This window comes from Lampetra fluviatilis, chromosome 74 (assembly GCF_964198595.1).
Source record: "Lampetra fluviatilis chromosome 74, kcLamFluv1.1, whole genome shotgun sequence".
In the NCBI taxonomy this organism is placed as follows: Eukaryota; Metazoa; Chordata; class Hyperoartia; order Petromyzontiformes; family Petromyzontidae; genus Lampetra; species Lampetra fluviatilis.
Genome location: NC_136348.1, coordinates 1,804,448 through 1,821,521, shown reverse-complemented (window position 1 = coordinate 1,821,521; position 17,074 = coordinate 1,804,448). Strand labels below are relative to the sequence as shown.

The following is a 17,074-nucleotide window of genomic DNA, read 5'->3' as shown; positions in this document are numbered from 1 at the left end:
TGAGATCCCTGTAATTACCTCTTAACACATAACATGACCTGCTGTTGAGGAACATTAGTTACATGACAGTAAAACTTTACAAGTAATATTTTTGTAAGGATGTTGAGATCATCAATTTCATAAAGTTGAGACCCCAATTTAAACCAATATGGCTGAAACTCGGTTCTAAATCCATGCTGTCTGCACACTTGACCGTTACCTCTTCCCCTCACCACCAAGCCACGTCTACTAAAAATAATTAATCAGAGAGCTGCCTCCTCTGCATTAAAACCAAGTGCTGCAGGTATTTGGGACTTACCATCATAGTCCTCCAAGATGTCAGCCCACTTGCGTTGTCTGTCCATGTTTTGTGGTGAAGAAGTCGTTTCTGTTTGATGTTGGAGGGCCTGGGGAGGTTGTAAAAACGCTCAGATTTAGCAACCTTTTGAATCACTCATCCTCTCAATTATTACATATTTGAGCACTCGCTGTACTAATCAAATCACTTTCGTGTCGTTTGTTTTACAAGTCCACTCACTCGCTTGTTTGCCCACTCACGCGTGCGTCAGATCACTCACTCATCCACCCACGCGAACATATTTATTCCAACTGCCTATTGCATTAAACATAATCGCCAGACATAACCGTGATGTTTAACCTCTAATCCAGACAAGCATGTTGATGCACAGCCCATTTGTATTAATCGACTGCTTGATAAAGGCCCCCCTATGTCTTATAGGTCATTGGAGTCAAATGACCATACGTACATCATTTGTTATAACCCGAGAATGACGTCGTAGGTCACGTGATGTCCGAGGTACCGCCCATGTGGCTGTGACATCACAGATAGGAGACGTCTATGGCAGCAGCTAGGGTCTGAACTAAAAGGCAGACTCCTCCCCCGTGTTGGATAACATTCAATACATGTAATGCAGGGCACAATTATGCAGGCAATCAGAACACAATCATTATAGACATGTTAATCATATTATATGACATTTAAACAGGTTAGTTATGAACGTACTTAAATGTTGACTTGCTTTGGGTCTAAACAATGACAGTAACAGCAACATATCCGAGCATGCCAAGTAATCAAACTAATAGTCCTAATTTGGTTGCAGAAAATCAAAATACCAACATATACAAAAATAATGAAGATTTAGTTTGTAGTCAAAACGTGCAATAAAAATAAACAACACGCATCGTCAACAGGGACGCTCACGATTATTGTTTTTTTACCCTTCTATCTGGCAACAAAACTGACACCTTTTTACAAGGAGTCATGTTTGCATAGACCGCAATAACTGCAGTCATAATACAAACATAAGAACATAACTCTGATAATGTGCACTGTCCTTGAAGTTGATTGGTCCACACCCGAGACAGCTTTCCTTAGAGCCTAGTCTCACATGGGTTGGACCTGATGACGCCAAAAGGCGCACTGTAAAAAGGTGTCAGTTTTGTTGCCAGATAGAAGGGTAAAAAAAAACAATTATATTTTTACTGGCAAATGAGGTTCCCATAGGGACGCTCACCTCGTTGACGATTCGCTCTGCAAAGGCTTCTTCGGCTGCTGCTCACTCGTGCGCATTCCTCTCGACTGCGGGTGGAGGCGTGGCTATGACGTAACAGAGGTGACGTCACTATAGCGAGGCTCCGCCCCCACGCGCTTGGCGGGCGCACCACGTGGTGCAGTGCGGGTGGTGTGCGTCACCGGAAACAGCAGAGCCCTCTGTTCGACATTAAACATTTGCCCCCTCGCTTTGTGCTGTCTTTGATGTCGCCGTTACTGCGGCGAGGACTGAAGCGATGCCTGGCCATCAGGCCTGGCATATACCTAGGCCTCAGGCTTCATATTTGTTCGTAGTTATTTTTTGTTTAATTGGAATTATTAACTTGCATTTCATTAATTACATTTCAAGCATATAAACACCATCCCATTGGTTTATTTACTTTTAAATTCAGGTTTTTGTTAGAGTTTTTGATCTGTAGTTATATTTAAATGAGTGAGGTGGTTGTACTAAGTGTGAATTTGAGTTCCATGTAAACTATAATTGTGTAAAGGATTTGTCTGTGTGCACCTATCCTGGCAGTAGTAATATGGGATTTTTATAATTAAGTTGTTAATGTGATTGTTTATTTGTGTGTGTCTGTTATCGATGTCTGTGTAAGGTTACATATCTATGTTTGTAGCTGTGTGTGTTTGTTAATTTATGATGGGTGGTGATGATGATGTTTCTTGATAATGGATGGTGGTGATGATGATGGGTGATGATTATGAAGGGTGGTAATGATGATGGTTGGTGATGATAATGTGTAGTGATTATGATCGGTGGTAGTAATGATCATGGGTGGTGGTAATGATTGGTGAGGTTATGATGATGGGTGGTGATGGTTATGGGTGGTGATGATGATGGGTTGTTGTGATTATGAGTGTTGATGATGATGGATGATTGGTGGTGGTTATGATGAATGTTGGTTGTGATGGTTGGTGATGGTGAGTTGATAGTGATAATGATGATTGGTGATGATAATGGGTGTTGATGCTGATGATTTGTGTTGATGATTATGGGTGGTGATGAGTAAATGAGCCACCACCCAATATATAACAGCAACAGAAGTAACTACAGCAGCACCAATAACATCAGCGACAACAGCAGCAGCAACAACACATTTCGAGGGCGACGCAACTACTTCTGATTCTGCTGTTTCTGCTGCTCGACTATTTGTAGCCAGGTCCTGCTCTTGCGGGACCCCACACGTCTTTGGAAATGAATGCGATGATCGTGTCTGAGCTGAAAATTAAGTGACTAAACGTTACTTTGTCTAACCATAACTGTGTGTAGGTTAGTATCTGCATGGGGGCTCAGCGAATACTACTCATGAAATAACTCGCACTCCTTTATGACCGACATTCTACTAATTTTGGTTGATCGAGACGAACAAGGCACGTGCCATGTCCAGACGAATTTTTATTACTAATATTGTCCTTAAATATGATGCTAAAATAAACGTTAACACTGGATTAAACATGTACCTCTTAACCCCTGCCTCGCATTTACGACTAACAATTTGCATTTACACAAAACATACAGTCAAGCACAGTAAAATGCTAATACGACAGTATTGTTATTCTAGGAATTTGAATTCGATTCTAACCCTGCACCCCCACAGTTAGCATATCCAACCCCCGGGTCGATTGAACGTAAGCTTTCTTTTATATGAGCAGATTTCCATTATAATACTTTTAATGAGATTCGAATATCGTATCCACGAATCGCCTAAATATGAAAATGTGTCGTTAAACCCGCCACCACCCACACACCCAATTAGTAAGGTTTGTCACGTAAACAGGAAAGGCTAATTCGTTGCTATGGTGTGTTGGAGAGCCAAGCCACAACATTTACAATCTGAGTACGACTTTTCGCCAGTAATTACAACAATCTTCATTAGGCGACGGCCAGTTTTGTGGAGAAGTGCTCCTGTTTCGTTCCATAAATAGAGAGGTAGATGTGATGACAAAACGTGTGTGCTCTTCTTGCGCGAAGAGGGGGAGGGGGGTGTTAATGGATACACATATATATATATGGCTATGTGTACCCATTGCCGTTTGGGTAATGTATATGGTAATCAACGTACATTAGGCATGCGAATTAAGTGAACCCATTGACCTTGTACTTCCTGTCGATTGTGTGTACTAAAATAGCCGTGCCAACGGTAATCCCTATTGAAGAATAGTGACCTGAATAGACATGCTTTAGTAACGAATTGTCATGTTCTGTATTAGTGACAATCCTTACTATTTTCATGTGGCGGGTTTAACAAAATATATTTTTCCTTGCGCAATTTAACCCAAAAACCTGTTCGATTGAACATATACTATACATATTTATTAGCAGAGTTCTATTCAATACTTACAATGAGATTTTAATACCGTACCTCCGTTTATGGTGTAATAAATTATTAAACCAGTTTATAGTAGTTTAATGTTTAGTCCTATCGTTTATAATGTTACAGTTGACATGTTATAGAGTACAGGTGATCTCCAGTATACTTCGGGATTAGGGACCAGAATGCTGCGAAACGATTTATAACGGGGCCATTCGCGTCTAGGAACATGTTAATGGGGAGACAGCCAAGATGCTGCTCGTTAAGGGCAGACTTGTGTGACGGAGATTAGCGACTAGTACTGAAGAATTATCTATCATTTATGATAGAATGTGTCAATTTTGGTTGATTACGGAGAACAAGACACCTGCTATGTTGACGAATTCTTAGTACATATAGTGTACTTACCTATATTGCTAAAATATCGTTAACACTAGAATAAACTCTTAGCCATCTCATCACGTTGCTTCAAATATGCTCTAGGTTGAGTGTCCTGATGTGGTCTGAAGCATTTATTGTGATTACATTGAAGCATTCAAAGCGGTCCACAACCCTGAATTGTGCAGCTTGGAATAATGGAGGAATTCGCATTTATTTTGTTGGTTTTTGGAACCGAGGCCATAATTAGGAGGTACATCACAAGCGAAAGCAATAGTATTTGCCAAGAATATCTTCATTAATCGAGAACGAAAGTAGGAAGTTCAAATGGTGTCATATACCGCCTAATTTTCGAGTTGGATCTTTGGGGCTGTATAATGTGTAAAGTTGAAGGTGCTAGGTGTTGTCTTCTTCTAACAGCTACTAACGTGCATGTGGTCTGTTTTTAGGATTTGTCCATTGTTGTTGTTAGCTTTGTCGTGCGAATTTCTTGTTGAGTTCTGTCACTTTAGTGTTGCATTTTGTTAAAGAATCTGCCATGTGAGCGTGATGTTTTGCTTAGTGGGAATTTCGCTTTGTTACAATTTGTGATTGTTTAAATAATTGTAACGATTCATAAGCTCATGAGCTTATAATGTGTTTGTGCGTTTATTTATTAATAGAAAACTGTCTATTGCTCTTCGATACCATTGAGATGGAACATTCATCCAGCAGTGAAAATCGTGATTCTATAACGACCGTAGTGTAATTGTAATTATTTTAATCCGATCCTTGCACGTAGACTATACATACATATGAGCAAAGTGCTATTCTAATAAGACCACACTGTGATTCTACTGCTTATAATGAGATTCTAATACCTTACCTCCGTTTATATGGTTCTAAATTAAAACACTAGTTTATAATCATTTAATGTTTAGTGTTATCGTTTATAGTACTGTATTACAGTTTACATGTTATAGAGTACAGTTTATCCCCGACATAAGTAGGGATTAGGGACTGGTACGTTGATGAAGGATTAACTACGGGGATCTTTCCCCTCAAGGAACACGTGTTAATCGGGTAGACAGCCAAGATGCTGCCGGTTAAGGGCACACTTGTGTGACGGAGATCCTCCACCTGAAAATCTCTTAACATGTTTTTTCTAGGAACATTATGAAATAAAGACCGTACAAACATTTGTTAAAAATACGTTTTTATTCATCTGCAATCATTTTTACGTCAAAACTCGAAGGGAATATTTATTATGTCCTATGTTCACACATTTCCAGTACAATGCAAACCATTTCCGTTCCAGGAATACCAAAGCGTTAAAATATAATTCACCATGATTTCCTTATTAGTTAACCACATTTGTTCACTCTGCGTCTATGTTGAAGTCAAGGCCATATATCCAACGAACGCGCCATCAATGTACATTCTGAAAACCGGCTATCTAAAGCCGATTAATACCTATCAAAAAAAGCTAAAATGTTGAGTAAAGATGTACCTTCAGACGCATTCCAACTTTAGCTCAACAGGAACACTTAACGACTACAATTGAACCCTCTCACAACCAGTGCTCTTCACACCACTTCGGCAAGTAATCCGATAACATTACAAACACCACTGTGCACGTCACGAAACTCTCCCAAAAACTGTAGAACTAAAATGGTCAAAATTATAACCAAAAAGTACTCTATACCGATTAAAAGGTATAACCATGTGACATAATATGTTTTCAGTCACCCCGAGCTCTCTGGTTGACTCTCGAGCCACTCCATTACATCCAGCCATCTCTCGGGATCCAACTGCATGGGATCGAAGGTGGAAACATCTTCAGGACTCATTGCAGCACCTTGAATTTCAGCTTTTGATTTCAGTTTCCTATCATTGTGAACCTTCTGATGCCTGTTCATGGTTGATGACCGTGCAAATGCCTTCCCACACACATGGCACAGGAATGGCGTCTCGCCCGTGTGTGTTCTCTGAGGGTTCTGAAGAGTTGACGAGTGTGCAAATGTCTTACCACACACAGGGCACAGGAATGACTTCTCGCCCGTATGTGTTTTCTGATGGCGTTGGCAGTTTGCTGAAAGTGAAAATGCCTTCCCACACACAGAACACAGGAACGGCTTCTCGCCCGTGTGTGTTCTCTGATGAGTTTGAAGAGTTGATGCCCGTGTAAAGGCCTGCCCACACACAGAGCACAGGAATGGCTTCTCGCCCGTGTGTGTTCTCTGATGAGTTTGAAGAGTTGATGCCCGTGTAAAGGCCTGCCCACACACAGAGCACAGGAATGGCTTCTCGCCCGTGTGTGTTCTCTGATGACTCTGAAGATGTGATGAGTGTGCAAATGCCTTCCCACACACAGAGCACGGGAATGGCTTCTCGCCCGTGTGTGTTCTCTGATGACTCTGAAGATGTGATGACTGTGCAAATGCCTTCCCACACACAGAGCACGGGAATGGCTTCTCGCCCGTGTGTGTTCTCTGATGAATCTGAAGATGTGATGAGTGTGCAAATGCCTTCCCACACACAGAGCACAGGAATGGCTTCTCGCCCGTGTGTGTTCTCTGGTGTCTCTGAAGATTTGATTGCCGTGAAAATGCCTTCCCGCACACAGAGCAATTGAATGGCTTCTTGCCTCCGTGTGCGTGGGGCTGTGGAGAGCGTCTCTGCTCCATGTGAGCGTCGTAACAGCAGCGGTGTTATTGAGTCAAAAGTACGCTATCGGCCGCAAGGATGTTTAGCGTTTAGTTTTAGATTTTGTTAACTGCTAAAACAAGAACGACACTCGCGTCTAACCGAGATGCAAAAAATACCGCTAATTTGACGACGAACACGTTTAAGAGTTTATCCGCGAAAATAGACACTTACTTGGAGATTCACGGTATATCGATGTCTGGAACCCGTCTGAAGATGTCGCCACGAACTCTCCCGACGCAAAGTCGCCTAACTGTCGACACAGCAATTGTGCTCGCCAGGCTGCGTTGTCTCGCGAGGTCTGGATTTGTAAGTCTCACAGTACCGGTAAGAAGCGCCGGGTGGGGGATGCCCTCCACTGGGGTACAAATTCTGTCATTATTAGTATACTATCATGCAATGTTTCTATCTGCAAGCTGTCATAACTGAAACGATCCCCGTTATTGTTCGATTGAGAAATGGAGTGACCCACACCTCTGATATCATATGTGAGGAACCCAAAAATCTGATGCATGCGTAAAACACCCACAATGGGTATACGTAAACGTAAAAACACCATCAAAATATTTTTTTTATAACAAACAAATAGGTGGCCCCATAACGGATTTGTCTGTGTGTGTACATACCGACGGAGGATGCAGGGGCTAACCTGTGTGCGATCGGAACGGTGCAATTGCTGACCAATGTCACTGGATGGCGCACACGCTGACGCACACCGTAGCTGTGTCTTTGCGATGCAAGGGCATTGTGGATGGTGGAGCGCATATGGATGGTGCGTTACGAATAAAATTAAACAAAACAAACCGCTGGACGCAGCCATGCGAGCAGGCTACCTTAAGAGCGATCGCGAATGGGTTGCGTGTCTGGAAGAAGCCTCGCTCTTTCAGATGCCGTACCAGCTTCGTCAACTCTTCGCTACGATTCTGCTGTATTCCATGAGAGCAGATACGAAGGCTCTCTGGGATAAATTCTACGACGAATTGGATCGTGATTACGAGTACCAGTACCGCCAACTGACCAACAAAGAAGAAATGGTAAATATTCTTGGTTCTTTCGGTAAAGTCACGTAGAAGGGAAGTAATAAAATAATAAAAATAAAACATAATAACATAATTCTCACGACGTTTCCGCCACGACGCAAGCAGCCGTCCTCATGTGAAAACCAGGTGTGTTGAGGCGACAGCGTCTGAATGAAACAGCACACGTGCTGGGTTGGAAGGGGGGGATAGGGCGCCTTCACAAAAAAATGTGCATATCAAGAGGAATTTAGCATATTTATGGGAAATGCAGGTATGTGATTAGTACTACTTATGCCCGTGCATTATGCAGGATTAGCAGAATCAAAGGTAGGGGATATGGGAAATGCAGGTATGTGATTAGTTCTACTTATGCCCGTGCATTATGCAGGATTAGCAGCATCAAAGGGAGGGGATATGGGAAATGCAGGTATGTGATTAGTACTACTTATACCCGTGCATTATGCAGGATTAGCAGCATCAAAGAAAATAAAAGAAATGGTAAAGTTCAAGACCCTTCACAGCCTCCACGAGTTCCTCACGGCAGGTGGGATGGCTCTGTCGGACTTTGACGACCTCCCGCAGCTATCCGAGTACCCACACTTGGTCTTGGACTCGCTGCTTGAGAACAACCATATCTGCCGCGAATTGGACACGAAGGACTTCCCATTTCAACTTCGGCACAAACAGTTCCCCATTGTCCCAGCATTCGCGATGACCATCAACAAGGCGCAAGGGCAAACTGTTCACAACCTGGGATTTTTTATCTACCAACGCCATGCTTCTCGCACGGCCAACTGTACGTGACACTATCGCGAGTCACGGCAAGGTCCAACATCAAGGCGCTTATTGACGGACCTGACGACGAGGAGGAAGACGGAGTGTACACGAAGAATATCGTGTATCGCCAGATATTTCAATGAGTTGCATTCTATTATTGAATAAGTTGCATTCTTGAATATTGTCGATTGAGCGTCTCATAAAAATTCATATAACCTCACAAAAATAAACATAAAACAATCACCAAAACATGTATATTGTGATAGTAGGTTTTTACCCTTTTAACTGGTACAAAACTGACACCCTTTATTCAAGGCATCATGTTTGCAATGACCACAACACAAGTAGTCAAAAAAGCAAACAAAAAGAAGCAACTCTGATAAGGATGATAATATGCACTGTCCTTGAAGTTGGACAGTGCATATTATCATCCTTATCAGAGTTGCTTCTTTTTGTTTGCTTTTTTGACTACTTGTGTTGTGGTCATTGCAAACATGATGCCTTGAATAAAGGTGTCAGTTTTGTACCAGTTAAAAGGGTAAAAACCTACTATCATATTTTGCCACTGGTAAAAGAGATCTCATAATGTATATTGTGTCCAGCCACTTTCAATTCCACACCAACCAAGCATGTACACACCGCCCGCGAAGGGGGCGGGGACTGCTAGTAACTGTATGTATGTTAGTGTCATCATGGCTCAGCGAATACTACTCATGAATGAACTCACACTGTTTTATGACATAAATTGTAATGATTTTGGCTGCCCGTATAGGACCAGTCACCTTCCTTGTCTAGACGCATTCTAAACACAACACTGTACTTAATATGTTGCTAAAATAACGTCTACACCCGATTCAACATGCAGCTCCAACTCGGCCATGAGCAACCCACATCACGCCCAGAGGGAGGAGACCACGAGGGAGACAGCCTCAACTTGAAGAGAAAGTTGACAAACTCACGGATGCCATCACCCAGCTGCTGCAACGCCTGTCGGATGAGACGCTGCGTCCCGCGGCACCATCCAGGCGAGTAAAGGAAGAGCTGAGCCCGAATCGGAAGCCGCCACCCAAACATCAGCAGCAGTAGATGGCGTGATTCTAATAGGACCACGTTGTTATTATAATCATTTTAATGCGATCAAAACCGCGCAACTCCCATTTTGCATTTACGACTCCAGATGTGCATCTACATATAACATACATTCTAGCTCAGTGTAATTTTAATACGACCATAGTGTTATTCTAATCATTTTAATCCGATCCTAATCCAGCACCCGCCAGTTCGCATATACGACCTCCGGTTCGCATGTCCAAAGGACATATTACATATGCATATTACATACGTACATACGAGCACAGTTCGCTTGCACGTAAACTACACGTAAATATGCGCAGAGTGTGATTCTATTACGATCACATTGTGATTCTAATACTTCTAATTATATTCTAATTTTGATTTGACGCTTTCTTTCGCTAAAGTCACGGAGGTAAAAAAATTATAATAAAATAAAAATAAATGAAAATAACTAAATTAAATCACGACGTTTCGGAAGCAACACAAGGCTCCGTCGTCAGGTGTAACTGCTCCAGTAAAATTACTGTAAGCTATTCAAGACACGTGTTTTTTTATATCGGGTGCTGGGCAGGGAGGAGCCAATGAGTCTGCGGGGGGGTGGTTTTCTCCCCCCCCCCACTCATTGGCTCCTCCCTGAATAGCTTTTTTCACACGCTACAGAAGTTACACCTGATGACGGAGGCTTTTGTTGCTTCCGAAACGTCATGATTTAATTTAGTTATTTTAATGTATTATTTTATTTTATTATTATTTTTACCTACGTTACTAACGTGCGTGTGTTGTCTGTTTTAACGATTTGTCCATTGAGGTTGTTTTTTTTGCCGCGTTTTTTTTTAGGTCTGTCACTTGAGTGTTGCAGTTTGTTTAAGAATTCGTCACGTGAGTGTGGTGTTTTGCTTGTGGGAATTTCGCTTTGTCACAATTTGTGATTCATAATATCATGAGTTAAGAATGGGTTTGTGCGTGATTCTTATACGACCACACTGTGATTCTAATGATATTATAATACCTTACCTCCGTTTATATGGTTATAAATTAAAACACTAGTTAATAATCGTTTAATGTTTAGTGTTATAGTTTATAGTATTACAGTTTACATGTTTTAAAGTACAGTTTATCCCCGACATACTTCGGGATTAGGGACTGGTACGTTGATGAACGGTTAACTACGGGGACCTTTCCCCTCAAGGAACACGTGTTAATCGGGTAGACAGCCAAGATGCTGCCGTTTAAGAGCACACTTGTGTGACGGAGATCCTCCACCTGAAATTATCTTAACATGTTTTTTCTAGGAACATTATAAAATAAAGACCGGACAAACATTTGTTAAAAATACGTTTTTATTCATCTGCAATCATTTTTACGTCAAAACTCGAAGGGAATATTTATTACGTCCTATTTTCACACATTCCCAGTACAATGCAAACTATTTCCGTTCCAGGAATTCACCACATTTGTTCACTGTGCGTCTATGTTGAAGTCAAGGCCATATATCCAACGAACGCGTCATCAATATACATCCTGAAATCGTCTATCTAAAGTCGATTAATAGCAATCAAAAAAAGCTATATACTTGAAAAAAACGTTGAAAATGTTGAGTAAAGATGTACCTACAGACGCATTCCAACTTTAGCTCAACAGGGACACTTAACGACTACAATTGAACCCTCTCACAACCAGTGCTCATCACACCACTTCGGCACGTAATCCGATAACATTACAAACCACCACTGTGCACGTCATTAAACTATCACAAAAACTGTGAAACTAAAATGGTCAAAATTACACACAAAAGTTATCGATACGGCTTAATAGGTATAACCACATGACATAATATTTTTTCAGTCACCCCGAGCTCTAGGTTTGATCCCCGAGCCACTCTATGACATCCAGCCATCTCTCGGGATCCAACTGCATGGGATCGAAGGTGGAAACTTCTTCAGGACTCATTGCAGGACCTTGAATTTCATCTTTTGATTTCAGTTTTCTATCATTGTGGACCTTCTGATGCCTTTTAAGAGTTGACGACTGTGAAAATGCCTTCCCACACACAGGGCACAGGAATGGCTTCTCGCCCGTGTGTGTTCTCTGATGACTCTGAAGATTTGATGAGTTTGCAAATTTCTTCCCACACACAGGGCACAGGAATGGCTTCTCACCCGTGTGCGTTCTCTGATGCTCTTGAAGAGTTGATGACTGTGCAAATGCCTTCCCACACACAGAGCACAGGAACGGCTTCTCGCCCGTGTGTGTTCTCTGATGAGTTTGAAGATTTGATGAGTTTGCAAATTTCTTCCCACACACAGAGCACAGGAACGGCTTCTCGCCCGTGTGTGTTCTCTGATGAGTTTGAAGCGTTGATGCCCGTGTAAAGGCCTCCCCACACACAGAGCACAGGAATGGCTTCTCGCCCGTGTGTGTTCTCTGATGACTCTGAAGAGTTGACGATTGTGCGAATGCATTCCCACACACAGGGCACAGGAATGGCTTCTCGCCCGTGTGAGTTCTCTGATGAGTTTGAAGAGTTGATGCCCGTGCAAATGCCTTCCCACACACAGAGCACAGGAATGGCTTCTCGCCCGTGTGTGTTCTCTGGTGGCTCTGTAAATGTGATGGCCGTGAAAAGGACTTCCCACACACAGAGCAATTGAATGGCTTCTTGCCTCTGTGTGCGTGGGGCTGTGGAGAGCGTCTCTGCTCCATTTGAGCGTAGTAACAGCAGCGCTGTTATTGAGTCAAAAGTACGCTATCGGCCGCAAGGATGTTTAGCGTTTAGTTTTAGATTTTGTTAACTGCTAAAACAAGAACGACACTCGCGTCTAACCGAGATGCAAAAAAATACCGCTAATTTGACGACGAACACGTTTAAGAGTTTATCCGCGAAAATAGACACTTAGTTGGAGATTCACGGTATAAAGATGTCTGGAACCCGTCTGAAGATGTCGCCACGAACTCTCCCGAAGCAAAGTCGCCTAACTGTCGACACAGCAATTGTGCTCGCCAGGCTGCGTTATCTCGCGGTTGAAGGGCGATCAGCAGAGCGACGAGTCGAGCGTCCAACCTCATCAAGTTCCCTCTCGAAATGGCATTGAGCTCTGCTTCTGAGCTGCCTTATAACTCCCCCCCTAAGATCCAATCCTTTGTCTTTCAGGATATTTGCATTCGATTGTTAATTTTGGAAGGTACAATCCGCATGTCTATTAACATACCGAAGGGTAATGTGCCCATTGTGCTTCATGCATGAATATGTAAGTGCATCTCAGTGTGTAATTGTGCGCTTATTTTGAATAAATGGAAAAACTTTGTCCTCGATTTAAAGTGAATGCAGAGAAATTGGCATGTAACTTTAGAAAAGGAAGAGAGCGGCCTTCTCGACGAGGGAGTGAAACCCGATGGGTAATATTCGTTTACAGCGTTACAATGGATAGGTTGTAGTTCATAGGTTATAATATTATATTTCACTATGTTAGAACTTAACATGTAAGAGTCTACAATATCAGAGTTGATCAAATGCGACGATCAAGGGCGTCAATTGGTTAAGTTTGATCAGTCTTTGATCAAAGGCGTCATCCCATCACGGAACACCACCTCCCTGCGTATATAACAGCAACAGAAGCAACTACAGCAGCAACAACAGCAGCGACAACAACAGCAGCAACATCACATTTCGAGGGCGGCGCAGCTACTTCCGATTCTGCTGCCAAGCTGTTTGTAGTCGGGACCTGCTCTTGCAGGACCCCACACGTCTTTGGAAATGATTGCGATGATCATGTCTGAGCTGAGAATTAAGTCACTCAAGATTACTTTGTTTAACCATAACTTTAGGTAGGTTATTGTCATCGGGGCTCTGTGAATACTACTCATGAATGAAATCACACTCCTGTATGACCGACATTGTACTAATTTTGGTTGATTGAGTAGAACAAGGCACGTGCCATGTCCAGACGAATTCTTATCAACAACAGTGTCCTTAAATATGAAGCTAAAATAAATGTTAACACTGGATTAAACGTGCACCTCTTAACCCCTCCCTCGCATTTACGACTAACGATTTGCACTTGCACATAATATACATTCAAGCACAGTAAAATGCTAATACGACAATATTGTTATTCTAAAATTTGAATGCGATTATTGCCCTGTATCTCCACAGTTCACATATCCGACCCTTGGTTCGATTGAACAGATAATTTACATTCAAATGTGTAGATTGCGATTTTAATACTTCTAATGAGATTTAAATACCGTACCTCCGTTTATGGTGCTATAAATTATAAAACCAGTTGATAATTTGTTTTGTCGTTTAATGTTTCGTGTTATTGTCTATAGTTTGATCAATTTACATGTTTTTAAAGTACAGGTGATTCCCGGTATACTTTGGTTTTCTGGACCTGAATGTTGCGAAACGATTCATAATGAGGACCTTTCCCCACCGGAGCGCACGGGCTAATTTTGGGTTTGTGCGATTATTTTACATACTAGCAGTCGCCGCCCGCTTCGCGGGCGGTGTGTATATGCTTGGTTGGTGGGGAGTTGAAAGGGGCTGGACACAATATACATGTTTTGGTGATTGTTTTATGTTTATTTTTGTGAGGTTATATGCATTTTTATGAGACGCTCAATCGACAATATTAAAGAATGCAACTTATTCAAATATAGAATGCAACTTATTGAAATATCTGGCGATACACGATATTCTTCGTGTACACTCCGTCTTCCTCCTCGTCGTCAGGTCCCTCAATGAGCGCCTTGATGTTGGATCTTGCCGTGACTCGCGATGGTGCCACGTACAGTTGGCCGTGCGAGAAGCATGGCGTTGGTAGATATAATCCCAGGTTGTGAACAGTTTGCCCTTGCGCCTTGTTGATGGTCATCGCGAAGGCTGGGACAATGGGGAACTGTTTGCGCCGAAGTCGAAATGGGAAGTCCTTCGTGTCCAATTCGCGGCGGATATGGTTGTTCTCAAGCAGCGAGTCCAAGACCAAGTGTGGGTACTCGGAAAGCTGCGGGAGGTCGTCAAAGTCCGACAGAGCCATCCCACCTGCCGTGAGGAACTCGTGGAGGCTATGAAGGGTCTTAAACTTTACCATTTATATTATTTTCTTTGATGCTGCTAATCCAGCATAATGCACCGGTATAAGGAGTACTAATCACATACCTGCATTTCCCATATCCCCTCTTTGATTCTGCTAATCCTGCATAATGCACGGGCATAAGTAGTACTAATCACATACCTGCATTTCCAATATCATCTCCCTTTGATGCTGCTAATCATGCATAATGCACGGGCATAGGTAGTACTAATCACATACCTGCATTTCCCATAAATATGCTAAATTCCTCTTGATATGCAATTTTTTTTGTCAAGGCGCCGTTTCCCCCCTTCCAACCCAGCTCCAAGCACGTGTGCTGATTCATTCAGACGCTGTCGCCTCGACAGACCTGGCCAAAACGTCGTGAGAATTATTTTATTATGTTTTATTTTTATTATTTTATTACTTCCCTTCTACGTGACTTTACCGAAAGAACCAAGAAGATTTACCATTTCTTCTTTGTTGGTCAGCTGGCGGTACTGGTACTCGTAATCGCGAGCCAATTCGTCGTAGAATTTATCCCAGAGAGCCTTCGTATCTGCTGGCATGGAATACAGCAGAATGGTAGCGAAGAGTTGACGAAGCTGGTACGGCATCTGAAAGAGCGAGGCTTCTTCCAGACACGCAACCCATTCGCGATCGCTCTCAAGGTAGCCTGCTCGCATGGCTGCTTCCAGCGGTTTGTTTTGTTTCATTGTATTCGTAACGCACCATCCATATGCGCTCCACCATCCACCATGTCCTTGCATGGCAAAGACACAGCTCCGGTGTGCGTCAGCGTGTGCGCCATGCACAGTGACATTGGTCAGCAATTGCACCGTTCCGATCGCACACAGGTTGGCCCCTGCATCCTCCGTCTGTATGTACACACACAGACAAATCCGTCATGGGGCCACCTATTTTTTTCTTATAAAAAAATATTTTGTTGGTGTTTTTACGTTTACGTATTCCCATTGTGGGTGTTTTACGCATGCATCAGATTTTTGGGTTCCTCATATATGTTATCAGAGGTGTGGGTCACTCCATTTCTCAATCGAACAATAACGGGGATTGTTTCAGTTATGACAGCTTGCAGATAGAAACATTGCTTGATCGTATACTAATAATGACAGAATTAGTACCCCAGTGGAGGGCATCCCCCACCCGGCGCTTCTTACCGGTACTGTGAGACTTACAAATCCAGACCTCTCCTCCTCCTGAACCGTTCACAATACCCTGTGGTAGTACCATAATCATCTCAATAAAGCGATCACTTTCCAATGCCCATTTTGATCCCGGGAGTTACCCGGGTGGTGTCACACTGTACTCATTGTTTTAGCATGTCGCAAATTCCGATATGGCTTGTGCAACGGCCAGAGAGTGACAGTTTATTACATTTCAAAGTGCATGGGATTGGCACTCCAAAACATGATAAATGTACAGTAACGCCAACTGCATCCGTGGCAAACATGATACGCGGACACATGCTGCATATTATGCAACACATGCCCTTACCATCAGCAGCATGCATAAAATCTCAATTACACAACGGAAGTAGACAGCAAGCCGTCCATGGAGACGCGATCAACGTCAATACATAATAATGTTAATAAGCCGGATAGTACCCATTGTACCCATCAAACAGTCAGCTGGGTTGCCCCATGGGGGTATTGACCCATGGGCGAAACTGTAGGGGGCGCTACGCAACTGGCCGTGGTCCCGGCAGGTGAAGCTGCCAGCTCAGTCCGCTAAGACTCACTGTATAGCGAGCCCTGCCTACTCGTAAGGTAAAGTTGTTTGGGGACTCCAATAATCGCAGCACGCAGCACCCATTTTTACATAACTATACGTATATAACCGTAACAACCATTCGCACACTTGCATACACACGACACTCACACAGCGCAGGATGTGCGCCCACAGTGCACTGCACCACTGCGGCGCAGACCTTGGCAGACCTATGCTATCACACAGCGCTTACCTTCGGTGTGCTTCTGCTTGTTTGGAAATGGACGACTGACTGACTGACGCGTGCTGCCGCCACAAAGCAAGCAGCCCACTTTGAGGCAATTAAATGTAAGGGATAATGAATTAGTCCAATGAGATTGAAGGCAACACCGACATAATTTCTCGAGCGCTGGTTTGATATGTAGGGCGGGGAACTGTGCAGGGCCACTTTGCACACACTTGTTTCGGCCCAAT

At 42.9% G+C, this 17,074-nt stretch overlaps 1 protein-coding gene across 1 annotated transcript in view; it reads right to left on the bottom strand.

Moving 5' to 3' along the window:
• LOC144953343 (uncharacterized) overlaps nt 1-17,074 on the bottom strand; it is a gene marked incomplete at its 5' end in the record, with an annotated part of 44,366 nt that overhangs the window by 18,545 nt on the left and 8,747 nt on the right. Inside the window, 2 exons of the mRNA XM_078883905.1 lie at nt 6,165-6,836; nt 11,841-12,465. Coding sequence (XP_078740031.1) covers nt 6,165-6,836; nt 11,841-12,465 — 1,297 coding nt within the window. The remainder of the gene's footprint in view (nt 1-6,164; nt 6,837-11,840; nt 12,466-17,074) is intronic.